This window comes from Phoenix dactylifera, chromosome 1, assembly GCF_051530095.1.
Source record: "Phoenix dactylifera cultivar Ajwa chromosome 1, Ajwa_hap1_PhDact_Kaust_v1.1, whole genome shotgun sequence".
NCBI classification, from domain to species: domain Eukaryota; kingdom Viridiplantae; phylum Streptophyta; class Magnoliopsida; order Arecales; family Arecaceae; genus Phoenix; species Phoenix dactylifera.
The window spans coordinates 10,430,125-10,448,235 of NC_143190.1; the positions used below are offsets into that span (position 1 = coordinate 10,430,125).

At 36.3% G+C, this 18,111-nt stretch overlaps 1 protein-coding gene across 1 annotated transcript; it reads right to left on the minus strand.

The window, feature by feature from the left end:
- Positions 1–2,894: 2,894 nt before the first annotated feature.
- On the minus strand, positions 2,895–17,729 carry LOC120103973 (uncharacterized). Its single transcript, XM_039114252.3, has 10 exons — positions 17,119–17,729; positions 16,751–16,900; positions 12,833–13,006; positions 8,432–8,497; positions 7,994–8,062; positions 7,097–7,138; positions 5,907–6,029; positions 4,364–4,651; positions 3,775–4,085; positions 2,895–3,506 (listed from the first exon to the last, which is right to left on the minus strand). Exons 1-10 carry the CDS (start codon positions 17,672–17,674, stop codon positions 2,895–2,897), a joined length of 2,391 nt encoding a protein of 796 aa, XP_038970180.3. The 5' UTR covers positions 17,675–17,729.
- Between the last annotated feature and the right edge of the window lie 382 nt (positions 17,730–18,111).

The window sequence follows — 18,111 nt, forward strand, 5'->3', positions numbered from 1 at the left end:
ATTTATGGTATTTGATTGATAGAGTAGTGCAAGGGAAGTGCATACCTTGCAGAGTTTTACACTAGAAAGGGGCCTTAATGCAGCATATCATAATTTATGACATTAGCTTCGTACCAACCTTCGGAGGGTTGCTTTGTGTGGAACCTCCCGGGAGGTACGAGGTAACTGTCTTATCTTTCTAAGAGAATGTTTCTTTGAAAAAAAATAAAAATCAAATTGGAAGTAGAGTAACCTCTCAAGAGCTATAAATCCAAGAGAATGTTCCTTTGAAAAAAATGATAAAAGTCAAAGGAAGCAGGACATCCTCTTAGAAGGTATAAGGTTCTTGTCTTTATCTTTCCTAAATAATGTTTCTTTTTAAAAAGGCAAAAAATTAAATTGGAAGCAAGATAACTTGCATCGGAGGGAGCTAGTACTTCCAGCCAATCCTAAAGGTTGATGGTCTGATTCCACTATTAAATTCAAATCTAACTACTAGTGGCAACAAAAGGGTGTTCAGGGACCTTGTGTAATGATATTCCAAAGTTTATGCTTCGTGCTAAGCTTTTGTCTTTTACTTTTAGAACAAATGCTTCCTGTGAAGTTTAAGGATTGTATTTCTTCCACAATCTCATGAAATAAACGATGGGTAAATTAAAAGTGAGGCAACCCAATTCTTATCAGGGTCTAATTTCTTCCACAATCTAAATTAGAAGTGATGGGTTATTAAGTTTTGACCCAACCAAACCCGATTGTTATCAAGGTCTAATTTAGATTTTTTAACCTATTAGCCGACACGACCTGATCTGAGCCTAGAATACCTGTTAACCCAAGATGGGAGAGGGATATTAAGCACTTAAACCTATCGGTGCTTAGAGGGTGAGAAGAGAAAACAATTTGGTGTTCCAACTTTGTTTGATAAAGAAGTATTTGATTCAATGGATGTTGTTTTTATACATGGACCTAACTCGATCTGAATGACCCATTGGGTTAAAAAATTTGGCCGTGAACCCAACCCGATATTATATTGGGTTGGATTTGGGTCCAACATTATGACATAAACAATAAAACGAATCAAGTCAAGGTCACTCATGACCCGATCTAATCCAACCCATTTGCACTCCTACTCGATCAGGTGGACCTTCTCTTTCGAGCCCTCTTTACTCCTCTCTATTATCTTCTCCTTACTCTCCTATATTACCACCTGCTTCAGTGCCCTCTCTATCACGATCTAGCTAGTCCTTGACTTGTAGTGCTCCCAGTCTTGCCTTTTTACTTCTGGTCTCTACCTAGTGTCATCTCTAGGTCCATATAACCACCGCCCTGGCCTCTCCTCGCCATCTCCATGAACTTGAAGTCAGTCCGGTGCTTAAACCCATTTAAATCCCCTCCATCTTCCTTGCTCCTAATCCTTGTCTATTTAACCACACAAGAAGGTTTTCATATGTTCCCAACTCACCACACCAAAAAATTGTTTAAAAAATTTAATCATTTTGATTGCATGCCGAACTCCACTCCTTATTATCCTAAAATAAAACTAAAGAAAAGTAGTGGAGGAAGCATAGCACAACTAAAGTATTCCATAATGTAGAGAGCCTAAACTTCTCAGCAAATCGAACTAGCCCTGAAATTTTACAATTAAGCTATTGCACGATACTTCAGTAGCCCAAGTTGGCAAGCACTTGAAAGTTGAAAGAATTTACATTCAAAAAGGATTAGGTGATGCAATTTTTTGTAAGTTTTTGTAATGCATAGTGCATTAGTTTTTGTAAGTTTCCCTTCCATCCAAAAAGGATTAGGTGATGCAAACTGGAATGCCAACTCTGATGCAACCAAATCCATATATAGTAGATGCAAAAATAAATAGTAAGATGGCTATGGACTATACAAACAACAAGCCCACCCAAGGGTTCTAGAAAAATTGTGGTATCCTATATTTAGATATAAACATTTTGAATTTGCAAGGCAATTACAAATTTACCACCCCTTCCACATTTTTCTAGTTACATCACACCATACATGCAATAATATGGGTGCATTTCTCCTGCTGAAGGAGATTCTCACGAGGCCAAAATTATCCCGTGGGAAGAGATCAACTATTTCTCATACAAGAATCACTATCTTGGTAGTGTCCTAGAAGTTTAGGGTTATTCTATGCTCATTGATGAAATGGAAGGGAATTTCTACCTATGATTTGGTGTCAACGAGCTGGGATGGATCTAGGCGATCAGCTCTCCTAAAGCTGGGTCAGTGCCAAACTGTTTGAACCCGGCCTTGAGAGTTGTAAAACTAGGCTTAGAATTGGGCCTAGATAGCTCATCATACAAATCCAAGCCCTTGCCTTTGTCCAAATTCACTTTTAGTGTCTTAAAGGCCAAACCTTCCCTACGGGCTTGTTTGGCGAACCTGACTAGAGTTTCCAAGAGTTGGCTCCATCTATTGGCATATCCAACAAAAGATTGACCACGAACTAGAACGCTCGAGACAAGGAAGGTTATACTCGTTATTTCGGGGATGTCTACAAGGATTACTCCTTTTGAAATCAAATGATGTAAACTATGGGTTCGATATCACCCGAAGTGCATACAAAATCTACCAAGTAGACCACAAACATCTCTTCAAAATTAAATGATGCAAACTGTGGGTTGGATATTACCAGAAGCGCATATAAAATCTACCAAGTAGACCATAAACACGGTCAGATCAAGAAGAAAACCGCTACATCAAATGCTGGAAATATAAAATATCCGAGCACACAGAATGATGTCCACAAACAACATCAAAGAGGTCGGAAGAACCCACACTTACGGCAGAGAAGCAAACAAGATATGAAGGATCTAGCAGAGGTCACAACACAAGCCAAAAAATCCACACTCAGTGAAGCAAATATGAGAAATGCCCTCACGCCGGATAATTTAGAGAGATTGCAACTTCTGGGGGTGCTGTGGCACCGCACCGAAGTTAGCCTTTAAGAGGTCGATGTAGAGTGGGATCTGCGCCAGAGCAAATAATGATACGAGCAGGCCAACTGCTGCATATATTGGATATGTCGCATACTTTAGCTTCTGCTCAATAACAAGGAAATCGCCGGCACAGAAGGAGACGAGGTTTGCAACAATGGACAGAAAGAGGGTGGTGAGGCCGAGGATCAGCTTCACAGGGAGTTTCCTCTCGAAGTGTTGCTCTTGATGGTGGGAGGTAAGGATAGAGAGGAACGTTACCAGGGAGGTAATCGAGAAGAAGAGGGCTATGAGCGAAGAGAGGGCAAACACTTGGAAGGCACTCTTGCCCTCAAAGATGGGGAAGCCTGAATTCTGGTCGACACCTCCGGGCACAGTGGTTGTAGAGGCGAAGGCCACCGTCGCGATAAATACGGCAACCACGGAGCCTGCCTGTGAGGTATCATTGATCCACTTTCCGGCGTCGTTCACTAGAGTCTCGTGAGTTTTGGTGAAGATTTCATGTGCAGTCTCGCCTTTCATATTGTGATGCATGAAGAACTGGGATCCCGTAGATTTCTTCACATACTGAAATGTCCGGAGCAACACATGCAAACAGGCGTTATATTAGCTAGATAGCAACAAAATATATATCATTGATCCAATGAGCAGGGAGTGTTCATCGAATGGATAGGTGGCATCTCATCGAAAGATATTTATAGTTGTTAACTATCTTTAACATACCCCTACAAATGATATTCCACATAATGAGGTTTAGGGACTATAGCCATCCAGTGGTGCGTGCGAGCATGAGAGAGAGAGAGAGAGTGAGAGAGAGAGAGAAAGAGAGTGAGACCTTGTACCACTTGATCTCCCATTGCATTTGAAGAGCTGCTACAGGGATGGGCCAAGGCCTATGAGAGCCGAGCCTGGCAGCCAAATGTAGCGCGCTATTGCCGTCCTTGTCTACGGCGCCAAACACAAGCTCCCGCATTAATTCCCTCTTCGTCATAAGTTCATATACTCGGGATTGTCTGTTCTCCGCTGCTATTAGTACTATGTTCTTCTCATCTTGATCCAGGTCACGTGCTGCCACCGGTGTCTCCTCTAGAATTTTCTCCACTATCTCTATGATGCCCTTTTTTGCTGCAACTAGGATTGGTGTCGCTGCCAAAAATTTGAATTTATAGAGGGAAAGAAAAAGTTAGGCTCCCAAATATTTGAATGCATCATATAGATGCCATCTATTTGACTGAATATTTTTGTCAACTCAAAGAGGGGTATGACTGTGCGAACACTACTTAACAAAATTATCTAGGTCAAATATTTGAAAAACAACACCATCAAGATTTGAATCCACTAGGCCATAGCTTCGTTTGCTCATCTTTGAACTTGTTGACCAATAAAACTACAACGATTAACTTTCAGAATAAAGCTTGGGATACCTCGATCTGGTTCTTGTTTTGAATCATCTTCAACTTGTTTGCAGCAACATTTCTCAAGTTTTTTGAGAATTTCATCTTGAATTTGTTGAGAATTGAGCACCCTTGGTTCTTCTTTAACATTTGGCGTCATGTTTTCTCCTTGTGCCGTGCCGCGCTGCGTTCCGTCTTTAGCATAATGCCATGACTTGTGTCGGCGAAGAAGTTCTTCCATGATCCGGTATGCATGTGCATTCGTTTGCTTCTTCTTTTTTATTGTCTGGCCCCTCCATAGCCCTACATTTGCAGTAACTGATGAAGTTTAACAACACACAAATGTTTTTTAAGTAGTAAATATAATTGTATAAATATCACTAATAACAAGCTTGCTGCATTAAAATCAGCCCATTGATATTTTCTCTTAGAGAGATTCAGCCAGTAGGATGTCTTTTCTTGTTATATTTAGAGTTTTTTTAATGAACTTCTTTTTTTCGGGCTGGCTACGGCGCCGTATTTTAGACAGGCCTTATTGAAAATTTTAGAATCCCTTGGCTAATTTGTATCCCTACTTTCCTTGTGGTTTTCTGCTTTTCAAAAAATTGATTCTAGTAACTTGCAATGGTTATTAGAGATGCTAATGGACTGGCCTACAGAGTACTTTAAATTGTTTGGGCCAGGTTATCAGTCTAGCCATGTGAAAACTTTTCAAGCCCTTTCCCAGACCCGGCCCATTTGTTTCCTTAAATGGCTGTGGTCATATATGCTCCATTTCGAAAGCTACAAAAGTTATTTGAAATCAAATCCTTTCTAGTCTGGGGTTAGACATGAGAGGTCTGATATCTCAAGGACGACAGTATATGTATTGCATGACAGAGTTGATTGGGAGAGCCTCACCTAATACATGAGATAGCAGGGTATTGGATACTATCTTGTTTTCTCCTCATCAATAGCAGTCACAATTGAGAGGCTGGATGTTATATTGCATGCTCCAATCTATATAATTAAACAAAGTCTGAACTCAAAATTATTTTGGTCAGGAGCCCAACTTCTGAAAAGCTTGGGTTATTTAGATTTTTGAAAAGTTCAATTTTACAATTTACTTAATTAAATGCTCTAGGTCTAGTTTTGTGCTATGCCTTTATGCCGCATGGTAGGGGAGCTCTCTATGTGCACAAAATTGGCCACCCCTAGTATGCCACTCTTTTATACTGTGAAGATTATTATTCTAGTTCACTCTAGTGGCCAAAATGACTATATCTCATGAGAAGCATCCAAAGTTGAAAGATGCTTAGGGGTTCCTAACATGTTAAAGTGTTTTGAGATCTTCAAGTTCTTGCTGACATATTGATTTGAGGTAGACTAAAAGCGAAGCATATAACATAGAGGCTAATGGTGCTACTTGGATGAGGCAGGCTGTATGCTAGGACTTAAAAGCCTTTATATAGAAGAGAAAAGGCATAACTCAAACAATAATCTTTTACTACCCAATTTCATATATTAGAAAAAGAACATTTATAATGAGAGGACTAATGGAGAAAAAATCATAAAATCAAGCTAGAATACGAACCGATTCCGGTGATAAATAGCAGAAACTTCACTACAAGTTTGGAGAAATTGAAGCATGTGCAGCAATTTTTTGAATATCTTGGACGATTTTGCGAGCCATTTTGTCCCTCTTTTACACGGTTCTCTGCCAAGCTCAATGAAGAAAAACACAATCAGCCCAACTTTTCAAATGAGTAGTGGAATTAATAACCCTATCTACTATGTATAGTATGATGGCAATCATTTCAACCACTATTGTCATCGTATACTTCCACCAGAGGTTTTAACAATGATATCGATTGCCATAACTCCCTCATCACGACACAGATGGATTCTCAAAAATGGGGAAAAATTTTTTATCTCAATAAGCTGTATTGTTTGTCTTTGGTCCATCCTAAAGGCCACCTTTTTTGTCGAACAATGCTCTTGCAAGCAATTGTTCTCAGTCTCAAAAAGTATAAGTAGAATGTATGACACTCCAAGCATCATGGGGCAGTCAATCTAAAGGATATATTTGGGTGCCTAGGATGAAGCCCATAGTTCAAAGTTTCAACTTGTGCCTGGTGTTATGGGAAGTCTCCAGGAAAGATGGGTTACATCTTTTGCAAGAAGACAGTGATGCAATTGACCAGCCAAAAAAGAAAAGGCAGAAGAATCTCAGAATGGAACGAAAATTGAAGAAGTTTCAGCTTAGCTCGAGCTCCTTTCCCATCTATTTTTTCCTTTCAGACAAAGCTTATAACTAAATAAAAACATCTTTAAGAATTGACTTCTCCCACATGATCATTTCCTAAGACCTTATGAGGCTACCTATTTACCCTAATGAAAGGAGTAATTTTACAAACTATGTATGCCATATTCTCTTAAAGAATAAGTGGGGACTTTTTTCAAGACATTTTTTGGTGACCATTTGTGTGTGTTTGCGTGTGGGGGGTGTGTGATGCTGTTGTTGGGGCATGAGACAAAAGTAAGATGATATACCGAGGAACTTCAGCTTAGCCAGCGAGGTCTGTTTCAAATATTTGCAACCAGCAATGAAAGTCCTTCACCAATTTCTTTTGATTTTTTTAGGGTTTGAAATCCTTCAAGACATATTGATTTTAAATAAAGGCCATCTTTGTTCATAAGTTCAAGTCATCGACAGACGAAGCCACAAATGTATGGGAAAACAAAATAACCCATCTGTTGCTTGATCTACTATTATGAATTTACCTGGGTCTCTTTTATCCCTTGTGCCCATGCTACGAACTGCATCTGAAAATGAGAACTCACCATGTGAGTTTTGCAGAAATGCTATGGAAATCCAAAGAAAAAACTATATAAAGGGAAAGAGAATAATCACAGAAATATTTAATATAAAAAACTAGAAGCTAATAAGTAGCCAAAAATGTTGAAAACAATATTACATATTTATAATAAATTTGACTTGCGCTTTGCTCCTCTAAACTTGCCGCAATTCTAGATGACCAACTACCTACCTAAGAAGAGGTACCAAATGCTCATGAAGACAACGTTTTAAAATAATGACCGAATAATGTCGCCTCAAATAACAATAAATAAATAAATTCAATCTACCACATGATTGGCCATGTTACTGAGAAAGGTTTTTAAAACAAAAACAATTGAGTCAAGTTATAATTCTGAAAGCATCAAATATTTGAGTTGGTTGTTTTGGAAATGGTTTATGATGGCAAGAATGGCGGTACCCAATATTAAGACTACACCTAATGTCAATGTAAAGAATAATTTTAGTAAACAAGTGATGCCCATTTTTTATGGGGGGAGAAAGATCCTCTCCGGTCCTCCCTCTATCGTCCTCTTCAAATTTAAAGACGATAAAAGAGCCATCAGTTCAACTATGGATCTATTTGGCATCCTCATTTTTTGTATTTTTGTTTTTCCATAAATTAGTAAAATACCATATGGAAATTAACATTGAAGATAGCATTTGCATAAAACTTCTGGAACTCCTCACTTTTGTTTTCACTCTTTTTTGAAATCAATAAATCTTTGCTACCAAAATCTCTAAATATTTTACATACCTACATATATACATTCATAGACAAATACATACATACATACGCACACAAAAATACATATATATATTACCTGAGATTTCAATTACAACATCTATACTATGCTTGGGCCTATCATCATCATCATCATTGGTCAAAGGTGCTGCAAGAAAAAAAGAGAATTCATCATTTCAACTTAATTAGTAGGAATCCGTTCAATAGTTCTAATTGATCTATATAAATTGGATAATTAAATATTTCAAGGAATTATTTCAACAATCCAAACAAGGATCATCTACTTCCCTAACTAGTTCTACAAGATCTTAATTCTTTTTCTAACATAAGAATCACAAGAACTTTTGCATGCATACATACATACATACATACATACATACACACATACATACACACACACACAGATACGTACATATATGCGTATGTATGTACGTACATAGATACATAAATACATAGATATATGTATGAATGTGTATGTGTATGTATATATATATATGTATATGTATGTATGTTTTACCTGGCATTTGGATTTCAACATCTGTAATGTGCTTGGACTTATCATCCTCACCACTGGTCCAAGGAGCTACAAGGAAAAAAGAATGAGAACTCATCACTTCAACTTAATTGATCTATATCATTTGGATAATTAAATATTTAAAGAAATTGTTTTAATAATTCAAACAAAAATTATTTACTCTCCTAGCTAGTTCTACAAAATCTTATTTTACTAAGATGTGAATCACGATTACCTTAATGGTATTACTCCCGGGTTTTTTTGTTAATATACTCTGGAAATCCAAGAAAAATAAACTGTCTCTGATATCTATGAAGCCCTACTTGATTCCTCTTTCCCCTTTTTCTTTGGGCTTATGAAAGTGTGGTAAAAATTCTTAGAAGTTTTGTGTACGTGACATATGTGCATATGTGCGTATGAACTAGAAATTCCATAGCAGTTTGTAGTGATATAATTGAATCCATGCAATAACTTTTTAAAGAGTTTCTAAATTCTGATTTAGAGTGTGACTATAATAAAATGGATATGACAAATTGTTGTTTTTTTAGCAACTAGAGCAGACCTAGATGGTGAGGTGTGAAAAGTAGCTTTAGATACAAGTGGAGACTACAATCCACGACATAGTTACCACATCACTAGGTATTTGTCTCATTCTTCTTTCTAAAAAAGAATAAGGAAATTGATAGCCGGTCCTTCCATTGATCAGACTATAACTTTAAGTCCCTATTAACAGAAACTTTAGCACCCATCTCAAGTTTCAAAGTTTCTTTAATTTCTGGCCCCTAGTGGTTGTATACACTTATTTTGCAATATGTACACAATTGCATAAGTATATGCAGGGATAATATAATTGTCTGCAAGGAGAATATAATTGTGTACAGAAATAATTTTTAACTATATGCATGGAGAATATAAGTGCTTGCTAAACTAAAAATTAAATGATCATGGTCAAGGGATCTCATATAAAAGTCCAGTCAAAAAAACGACTGGGTGTTAAGTTCGCCCCCTTCCCAAAAAAATGGTTCGGCAGATTGCTAGCATACATAGTTGTTCCATATAGATATCTACTACTTGTAAGCATCCTTGACTAACCTCTCATTATTATTATCTATTATTTTTGTGTTATAAATGATATTCGATTCATATATATATAACAATGTGGCCCTTGATTATGCTGTATCTTTGGGCATTAACTATTATGTCCCCTTCCCTTAAAAAAAGTTGAGGAACAAATGTTCAATCCCTATTGTATTTTTGCCCTTACAGAAGCACCTAGTTTATTACTATGACAATCATTTTTCTCAAAATGAAAGATGATGAATCACCTATGATGATGATACAAAATATAGCAATCGTGATTATTTCGTAAGACCTCATGCTTCTTGATTAATTTAATGAAAGGAATAATTTTACAAGTGATGTATGCCATATTCTCTTAAAGATTAAGTAGAGACATGTTTCAGGATATTTTTTTGTTGACCATTTGTGTGCATGTGTGTGTGTGTGTGTGATGCTGTTGAGACCTAAGTAAGAAGATAGTTAGATTAAGTTCAACTTAGCCAACAAGGTCTATTTCAACTATTTGGAACCAGCAATGCAAGTCCATCACCAATTTTACTTTTTTGTTAGGGTTCAAAATCCTTCATCACATATTTCATATGTTTGTACGTATGTATGCATGTATGTACATACATATATACGTATATACCCGCATACAGACATACACACATATAGAGAAATACATACATATATGTATGTATATGTATATATGCATGTATGTATTACCTAAGATTTGGTTTTCAACGTCTGCAGTGTGCTCGAACTTGTCATCTTCACCACTGGTCCAGGGAGCTACAAGAAAAAAAATGAGAACTCATCATCTCAACTTAATTAGTAGAAACCATTTGATAATTCTAATAGATGGATATCATTTGGATAATTAAATGTTTAAACGAATTGTTTTAATAATTCAAACAAGAATTATTTACTTTTCAAGCAAGTTCTACAAAATCTTCTTTTATTAAGATGTGAATTATGATTACCTTAATGGCATTAATTCTGGTTTCTTTCATTAATATACTCTAGAAATCCAAGAAAAAGAAAACTCTCTCATATCTATGAAGCCCTACGTGATTTCTCTTTCTCCCTTTTCTATGGGCTTATGCAGGTGTAGTAACATGCAATTCTTTAAAAGTTTTGTGTATGTGACATACGTGCATATATGCAAATCAAGTAGCATTTCTTTAGAAGTTTGCAGTGATATAATTAAATCTATGTAATAGCATTTTAAAGGGTTTCTGAATTTTGATTTAGAATGTGACTACAATGAAGTGGATATGACAAACTGTTATTGTTTTCGGTATCGAGAATAGACCTAGATGCTTAGGTGCAAAAAGTGCCTTAGATACAAGTGGAGACATATGGTCTACGGCATGGTTACCAGTTCACTAGGAATTTGTCTCATTTTTCTTCACAAAAAAATAAATAGTAAATTGATATCTGGTCCTTCCATTGATTAGAGTATTACTTTTAGTCCCTATTGACGGGAACTTTAACACTCATCTCAAGTTTCAAAGTTTTTTTAATTTTTAGTCTCTAGTGGTTGTACACACTTATTCTCCAATGCATACACAACTGCATGTATGCTGTGAGGATATAACTATATGTAGGAAGAATATGACTATGTGCAAGAACAATTTTTAATTGTGTGCAGGAAGAATATAAGTGTGTGCAGGACTAAAAATTAAATAACAATAGCCAAGGGACTGCATGTTAAAGTCTGGCCAAAGAAACGACCTGGTGTTAAGTTCTCCCAAAAAAGAGACTATTATCGTATATGGTTGTTCTATGTAAATATCTACTACTTGTAAGCATCCTTGACTGACCTCTCATTATTATTATCTCTTATTTTTGTGTTATAAATGTTACTGTATTCATATATAACCATGTGGCCCTTAATGTATGTCATCTTTATCCTAATACGGGAGGAATAGAGAGGTAAGGAAATGGCTTCACCATTCCCTTTCTCTTTATTGCTCCTCCCTCTCCTCCCATCTCTCCTCCCTCTCTTCTTTTCCTCCCAATCTCCGCACCATAAGCCTCTTAACAGTAAGAGAGTAGGACACCCTTCGTGAACGGCACACTATTGGCTATTCTCCCAACTTCGTCTACGCAAGCACCTTCTTTGTCATTCTTGGCCTCATCGTTCTCTTCTTCAATACTATTTTTGAGCCCACGAGCTACACCTCTTGACATCCTCTGCTTCAGATTCTATACCTCTTCGACGTCCCATTCTTCCTCTCCCATAACGGCATTTTTGTGCCTACCTCAACACCTCCCTCATCAGCATCGTCATCACTTTGCTTTTCTTCAGCAAGAAGTCAAATCCACCATCTTCTCTTATTTTGCAATCTTGTGATCTATAAATTTAAAGTTTTATTGAGATATTTTGATTCTACTTCAAGAATTCTTAGATTTAATGACTTGTTCTCAGACATGACAGTAAGATCTCATATGGATCTAGGTTACGAGTGCATAAATTTCAAAGATTTATTGGTTTCCAAGGTAAAGTTAGGACATTTTTCTAAGTGGAGTTTCTATATATTTTGGGAAAAAAATTATGGTTACATGCTATACTATACGGTGATTGTGCATCCTATTACACTTGAAGTAGTTTATTATTTCTAGCAGAGTGTCATATATATGATTTATTTAAAAAATAAAAAATTAATAATTTTGAGTTTTTAGATCTTTTGTTCCACTTACATGAGTCTCTTTTTGTGGTTTATAATTCTTCGTATGGATCTTTGACATTCACATTGGTCCCCTAGCTATAGAAAATTTTTATTTGTAATGACACTCGCTGGCAAAGAATACGTTGAAGCAATAGTATTCAACATAATAGATATTATGCCAGCTTTTCATGTTTCCATGAGATAAAATGTCCATGCTTAGCCATTTTCTAATTGTTTCTAGATAAGCTATTCTGTCCAAAATATATAGATCTCCATGCGTCCGATCAACTCATTCTGCCAACTAAACAACTTCATGACCATTGATCAGGATATCACCCCAACCTTAATTCTCCAATCAAATATCAGAAATTTCTTATCCTACAGAATAATGTTCATACCATTTATAGTAACTCAATGGCTATTCCTTATTCCCCCATTTTTGCTTTGCATCCAAATATAACCTAAAAAAAGAACTTTATGATATGTGCATACATGTAAAAGGATAAATACAGATAGTCGAAAAAACAAGTCCATCCAAATTTGTTTAAACCAATTGAAACTAATTCTATAGAAAAAAAAGACCTTTTTGCAAATGCTTTCAATAAAGCAACATTGGACCAATTATTGAATGGTACTAATATTTATGTGTTATTTAGCCTTTTGCACCTACCAATATTCGTGAAGACATGCTTTAGCAAAGTAAAGATGTTGTAGCATGCTTGGTAATTATCTGGTAATTTGTGATTTCCATCATGCAAAACCTTTTCATTATCATTGCCTTCATTTTTGCTGAATTTCTTCTCATAACTTGAATATTCAACTTTGAGTGGATCCACTGATATATCTACACATCAAGGAAAAGGGAAGAAATTTAAAACATCAATAAAAAAAATGCTACTTTGCAAGCTGAGGTTTAGGCTTTAAAATAAAAAAAATAAAGCAATAATTAAAAGCTTAGTGAAAGATATACTTCCATCGATAGCTTGTGTATCGTTGGTACTTTAAGGTTCGCCACCATAGTTGCTCTACATTTTTTAAATCACAAGAACTATAGTTTTGATATTTTAAATAGAGAAATCAAATATATTTTTGACTTTCACCATTTTGCAAATTAACAATCCATGTGCTATCAAAAAATTAAGTTATTTTAATTGTAATCATTAAATTTATGTGTTATTTTTTGAGAAAAAACTAATACATAAATTTAACGATTATAGTAAATTTATGTATTGGTTTTTGTCATTCTATAAATTTCATATATGATGCAAGACCAAATTCCTTAGCTAGATATATATTATATGATCTATTTAGTGGACATATTGGGATCGTCCACATTTGAACTATGATCTATTAGGGTTTGGATTGAGGGATTTGTATTGGGACGACCTCTTAATTTTAGGAATTTGAAAGGTGGCAGCATCGAGGGATCCATATTGTGATTTCTCTTCACTTTCTAAATATCTACCATCAGCCAGTTTTCTTTGATAATATCTATATTTGTATGTATGTCCTAAATCAAATTATTGCATATATTCAAATTATTTAATAATTATAAATATTTTTTAGATTTTCATGACTTTTAAAAGATTTTTAGTTGGTATTTGTCATTTGGCAAGATATTAGATCTAAATGGAAGAGCTCAAATATTGGAGAACTAGAAAGTACTCTTTATTGGCCTTTATTTAGTCCTATATTAAATTTGTTTATGCATGTCTACTTGTATTTATACCATCCCTAACTAGGGGAGCCTAGTAGGGCACAGAGATTTTCAGGTTAGATATGAGATGCACCTGTGCTTGTAGGGCTTGGCTTAGTGCAACTAGCTATGCACATCCATGACCCATATAGTTTACTTGTTAGTATTCTATATTATATCGGTTTGGTTTTGAGTAACCGCAAGTGTTAATATGCATTCAATCTATTAACCGTTGGAGGCCCTTTAAGGGGTGTTTGGTATAGGTGATCATCCCAAGATCAAAAATGATGTGGATGAAGGTAATGAGATTACTGTATTTGGTTGCACCATGGTGATCCTACATGACGATAATCGTAAATTACCCCCACTCCTCAAATCACCGCCTAACTCGGTGATGGGATACATGTCCTTGAGATCGAAAATTTAAGATCACCCAAGAGCAGTGATTTTAGGCTGAAAGTTAACAAAAATATCCTTTAGTCCCGCAAAAAAAAATTGGTATATCAGTATACCATTAATATAATACATCAATATTATACATATTATATTATAATATATTATTAATAATATTATTTTCATGTTATTATTCAATGATAATTTTAAATTATAGTAGAAATATATTATTGTACTTATATTTATATAATGAAAGTATTTAATATATTACTTCTATTTGCCTTATTTTTTAATCAAATAATTATTAGTATGAAAAATATATTACAAGTATAAATAAAAATATTGATTCTATAATAACAATTAATATATATATATAGATTACTAATTTATAAGACTAATAAATATATTTTTATGAAATATATTAATAATTAATATATTAATATTTTTATGGAATAGATCAGGGGTAGTTTGGGTATTATATGGTGAGCGATTATAGATTTTTATAGAATACCAAACATGTTACTCAAGGATACCTATGAATGTTTAATTACTAGAACATAGCATACCAAACATGATAATGTTAAATCATCGAAGATGATATTATTCCGAGAAAATAATTACAAGTGATCTAAAATCACCTCGGTGTTCTTGTTTGGGTCGCCAAATGACACCTTTGATTTGATAGGCAAACTATTAGCAGCCCATGGCAGTTCTTTTTAAGATCTAACTACCTATATATTGTAAGAACTTTGATTGGCTTGTATCTCTAATAAAAACTTTGATAGGCTTGTATCTCTAATAAGAACTTTGATAAGCTTGTCTTCTACTAGACATGGTGGTTCTTCTTGTTCCTTTTCCTCGATTTTCTCCCGCCAATTTTTCATTGCTTGTGAACTTATTTTATTCCTCACGAAAGAAGTCATCTGCCCATCATTATAGTTTTTTTTTTAATACCAATTTTTTAAGGTATATTGGTGTTATCCACCTATATAGGATTGTTATATCCGTGCCTTCTTCCACTGCCAACCTTTCCATCTTTCATATCTCTACTGATGGACCATAGACCACTGATAAGTTCTTGATATCCCTCTCCTTCCTACCACTATCGCCTCTATATCCACCTCTCCACCAACCACCACCACCCTCTCTCTCTCTCCACATCTCTTCCAAGACATCAACCACCGGATTGATATAGTTTTTGTGAGAACACCCCAGCACAAACAATACCAAACGAGTTAGTAGATGGGTCGGATTTGAAGCTCGAATCTACTTGACCCACATACTATCACCCATCAAATAAGATGCTAATGCAACCTTTAAATAGCAAAAACATTTATAGTAGCTAAAATAAATATTTTACACTATCTTTATAAATGATGTAGATATACGTAATTACATGATTTATTGTCAATAACTATAATTTTTTGATAATTAATTATCAATAATTATTTTATGATCGATTTGATAAGCCATTATTAATAATTATTTTATAATTGCTCTGATAATTAGTAATGGTAATTCTTTGCGACCCTTGATATCATTTGACAATAAAAGTGCTGAAAATTGCTAGAGAGTTCTAACAGATATATTGATCTAGTACTTATATGTAAGCAACGAATATTTAAATATTTATATGTTGCCATGATGTCATGACTTGAAGCTGGTAAATCCATTAGTTGAACTGGCGACCCGTGTTTTGGTCTATATTTTGATTTGTTGAATATCCAAGTTTTAAAATATTGCTATAGAGGATCTTAATAGCCTAGTCAGATAAACATTAACCACCCATGCATATGGATAGAACGATGACCATCCGATGCCGGTTCATATATGACCGAGCTAACCACATAGCTTGGTATAGCTTGCAATCCACCAAACTTGCCTACTGACATATAAGCTTGCCTTCCCCACCCGGCAACCATGCTAAGAGATGAAAACACTAGCGATTCCTATTTAAAACAAGTTGAAGAAATAATACTTCCATTGCAAGTTCGGATCCTCTACCATGTTTTGCCGCAAGAGGACTGTTCAGCCCTCACCGCATCATCCTATTGTGAGAGAATTAGGATTTCTTTGTGCACGATTTTTGCACTATAGAGTTCTATACCACTGTCGATAGCTAGCATATCATTCAAAGATGGAGTTGTATTTCAGAAATAAATAAGATTTAGTTGTCTCCAAGATAGATGATATGGTAGCTATCCACAATGGCAAAGTTGGACATATATGAACTTTCAACTTTCACTTCTTGAAACATACTAAGCCTATAGAGAAAAACGAGCATTTACTTATTCTATCCCATCTCGTAATCAAAGCGACCGTAAAGAGAACAAGGTTCAATTTGGCAGTATGTTCCGGGAATAAATCCAATACCGTAATACAGGATCTGTGGTTTTGAAAATTTTGGATGAGGTTCGAAAGTACAGATGGACAGATACGCGCGCGCGCGCGCGCGCGCGCGAGAGAGAGAGAGAGAGATAGAGAGAGGGAGAGACTTACCATCGTAGATTACACTCTCAAGTAGGCTAAAACGGGTTCCACTTTTGAAAGCTGACGGCTTCTTGGCCAGGACATGAAGAGGCGACTCCCCCTTCTCGTTCACGTAGTCCACCAAATATGAATGGCGGTTTATGATCTCCAAGGCCAGATCTATGCACCACATGAGCAGGACTCAAAATAAGGAACAAGGCTTTAATAATGTTGGCAATCCTGAGCTAGTTATTTTTGCACATGCACCCACTATGATCTTTAAAAAAGACATGGCCTAATCAACGCCAACACAAACGCTATAGTCCTTTGTAATTTTGGGAGGATATTCCAATATGTCTGACAGCAGCTAATTAAATCTACCATTAAGTAGTACTTACCAAAACGCTCCGTGAAAATGGCATCGTGGAGGACGGTGTCGCCACGTACCCTCCTGAGACCAGGGGTTGTCTTAATTTTTAATTTCTCATCCACGACAGACTGCATGGCAAAGAAGGCTTCCTTCTGGCCGTGGCGCACAGCCGTGAAGAGGGGCGTCTCTTGCCACCCGTTGTATTTCTCGAACACCATATTGGGGTGCAACCTAGCCATCTCCAAGCACACCTTTACCATCCCAAGGGAGGCGGCGATGTGGAGCGCCGTGTCACCATTCTCGTTCTGGATCGCCAGAACCTCCCGGGGGTCCTCTGTTTTCAGGCAGTTCACGAGAAGCATCACGTTGCTCTCTTCGCCGCTCGATACGGCCAAGTGCAGCAAGGTATCCCCAACCCAGGTCATCTTATTTTTGCGGACCCCCTTGTCCTGGGCGTAGGCGCGCTTCACATCGTCCCACTTGCCCCGCATGGCGCTCTTGAACACGAATTCTTGCGTCTTCTCGGCTTCCTGCGTCTTCTCGGCTTCCGTTTGGGGATCGATTTGAATTTCTGACGAACTCATTGGGAATCTCTAAGTGATTAGTGGTGTGGGATGGTCGTTGCAGCAGCTTGAATACATTTAATAGGCGATGCTTGCCGGGCCCTATTTATAGGACGGGCAGTAGTATCAAACTACCCTGGCCCCTGAAGCCTGATCCTATAATTGTGCACCCGCGAGCTTGCTCTTGAAGGCAAAAAGTTTCATCAAGTTACACCGAGCTATAGGTTGTGTACGTACCGTATGTAGGGGAATGATATGTTAATACAGTATCTGACCAGCAAATATCAAATAAGAATAGAACATAGGGGAGTTGTCTGCGTTATCATCAATAAGACGCGGCCCAAAGCTCAAAGCCTGCTACAAAACCTACTGTACAACTCGAACTCTGTTTAGATAATCAAGATTAATTCATTAGTTAATTACTGTCATTTTCAAGTCCCTGCTACCAGAATTTAATA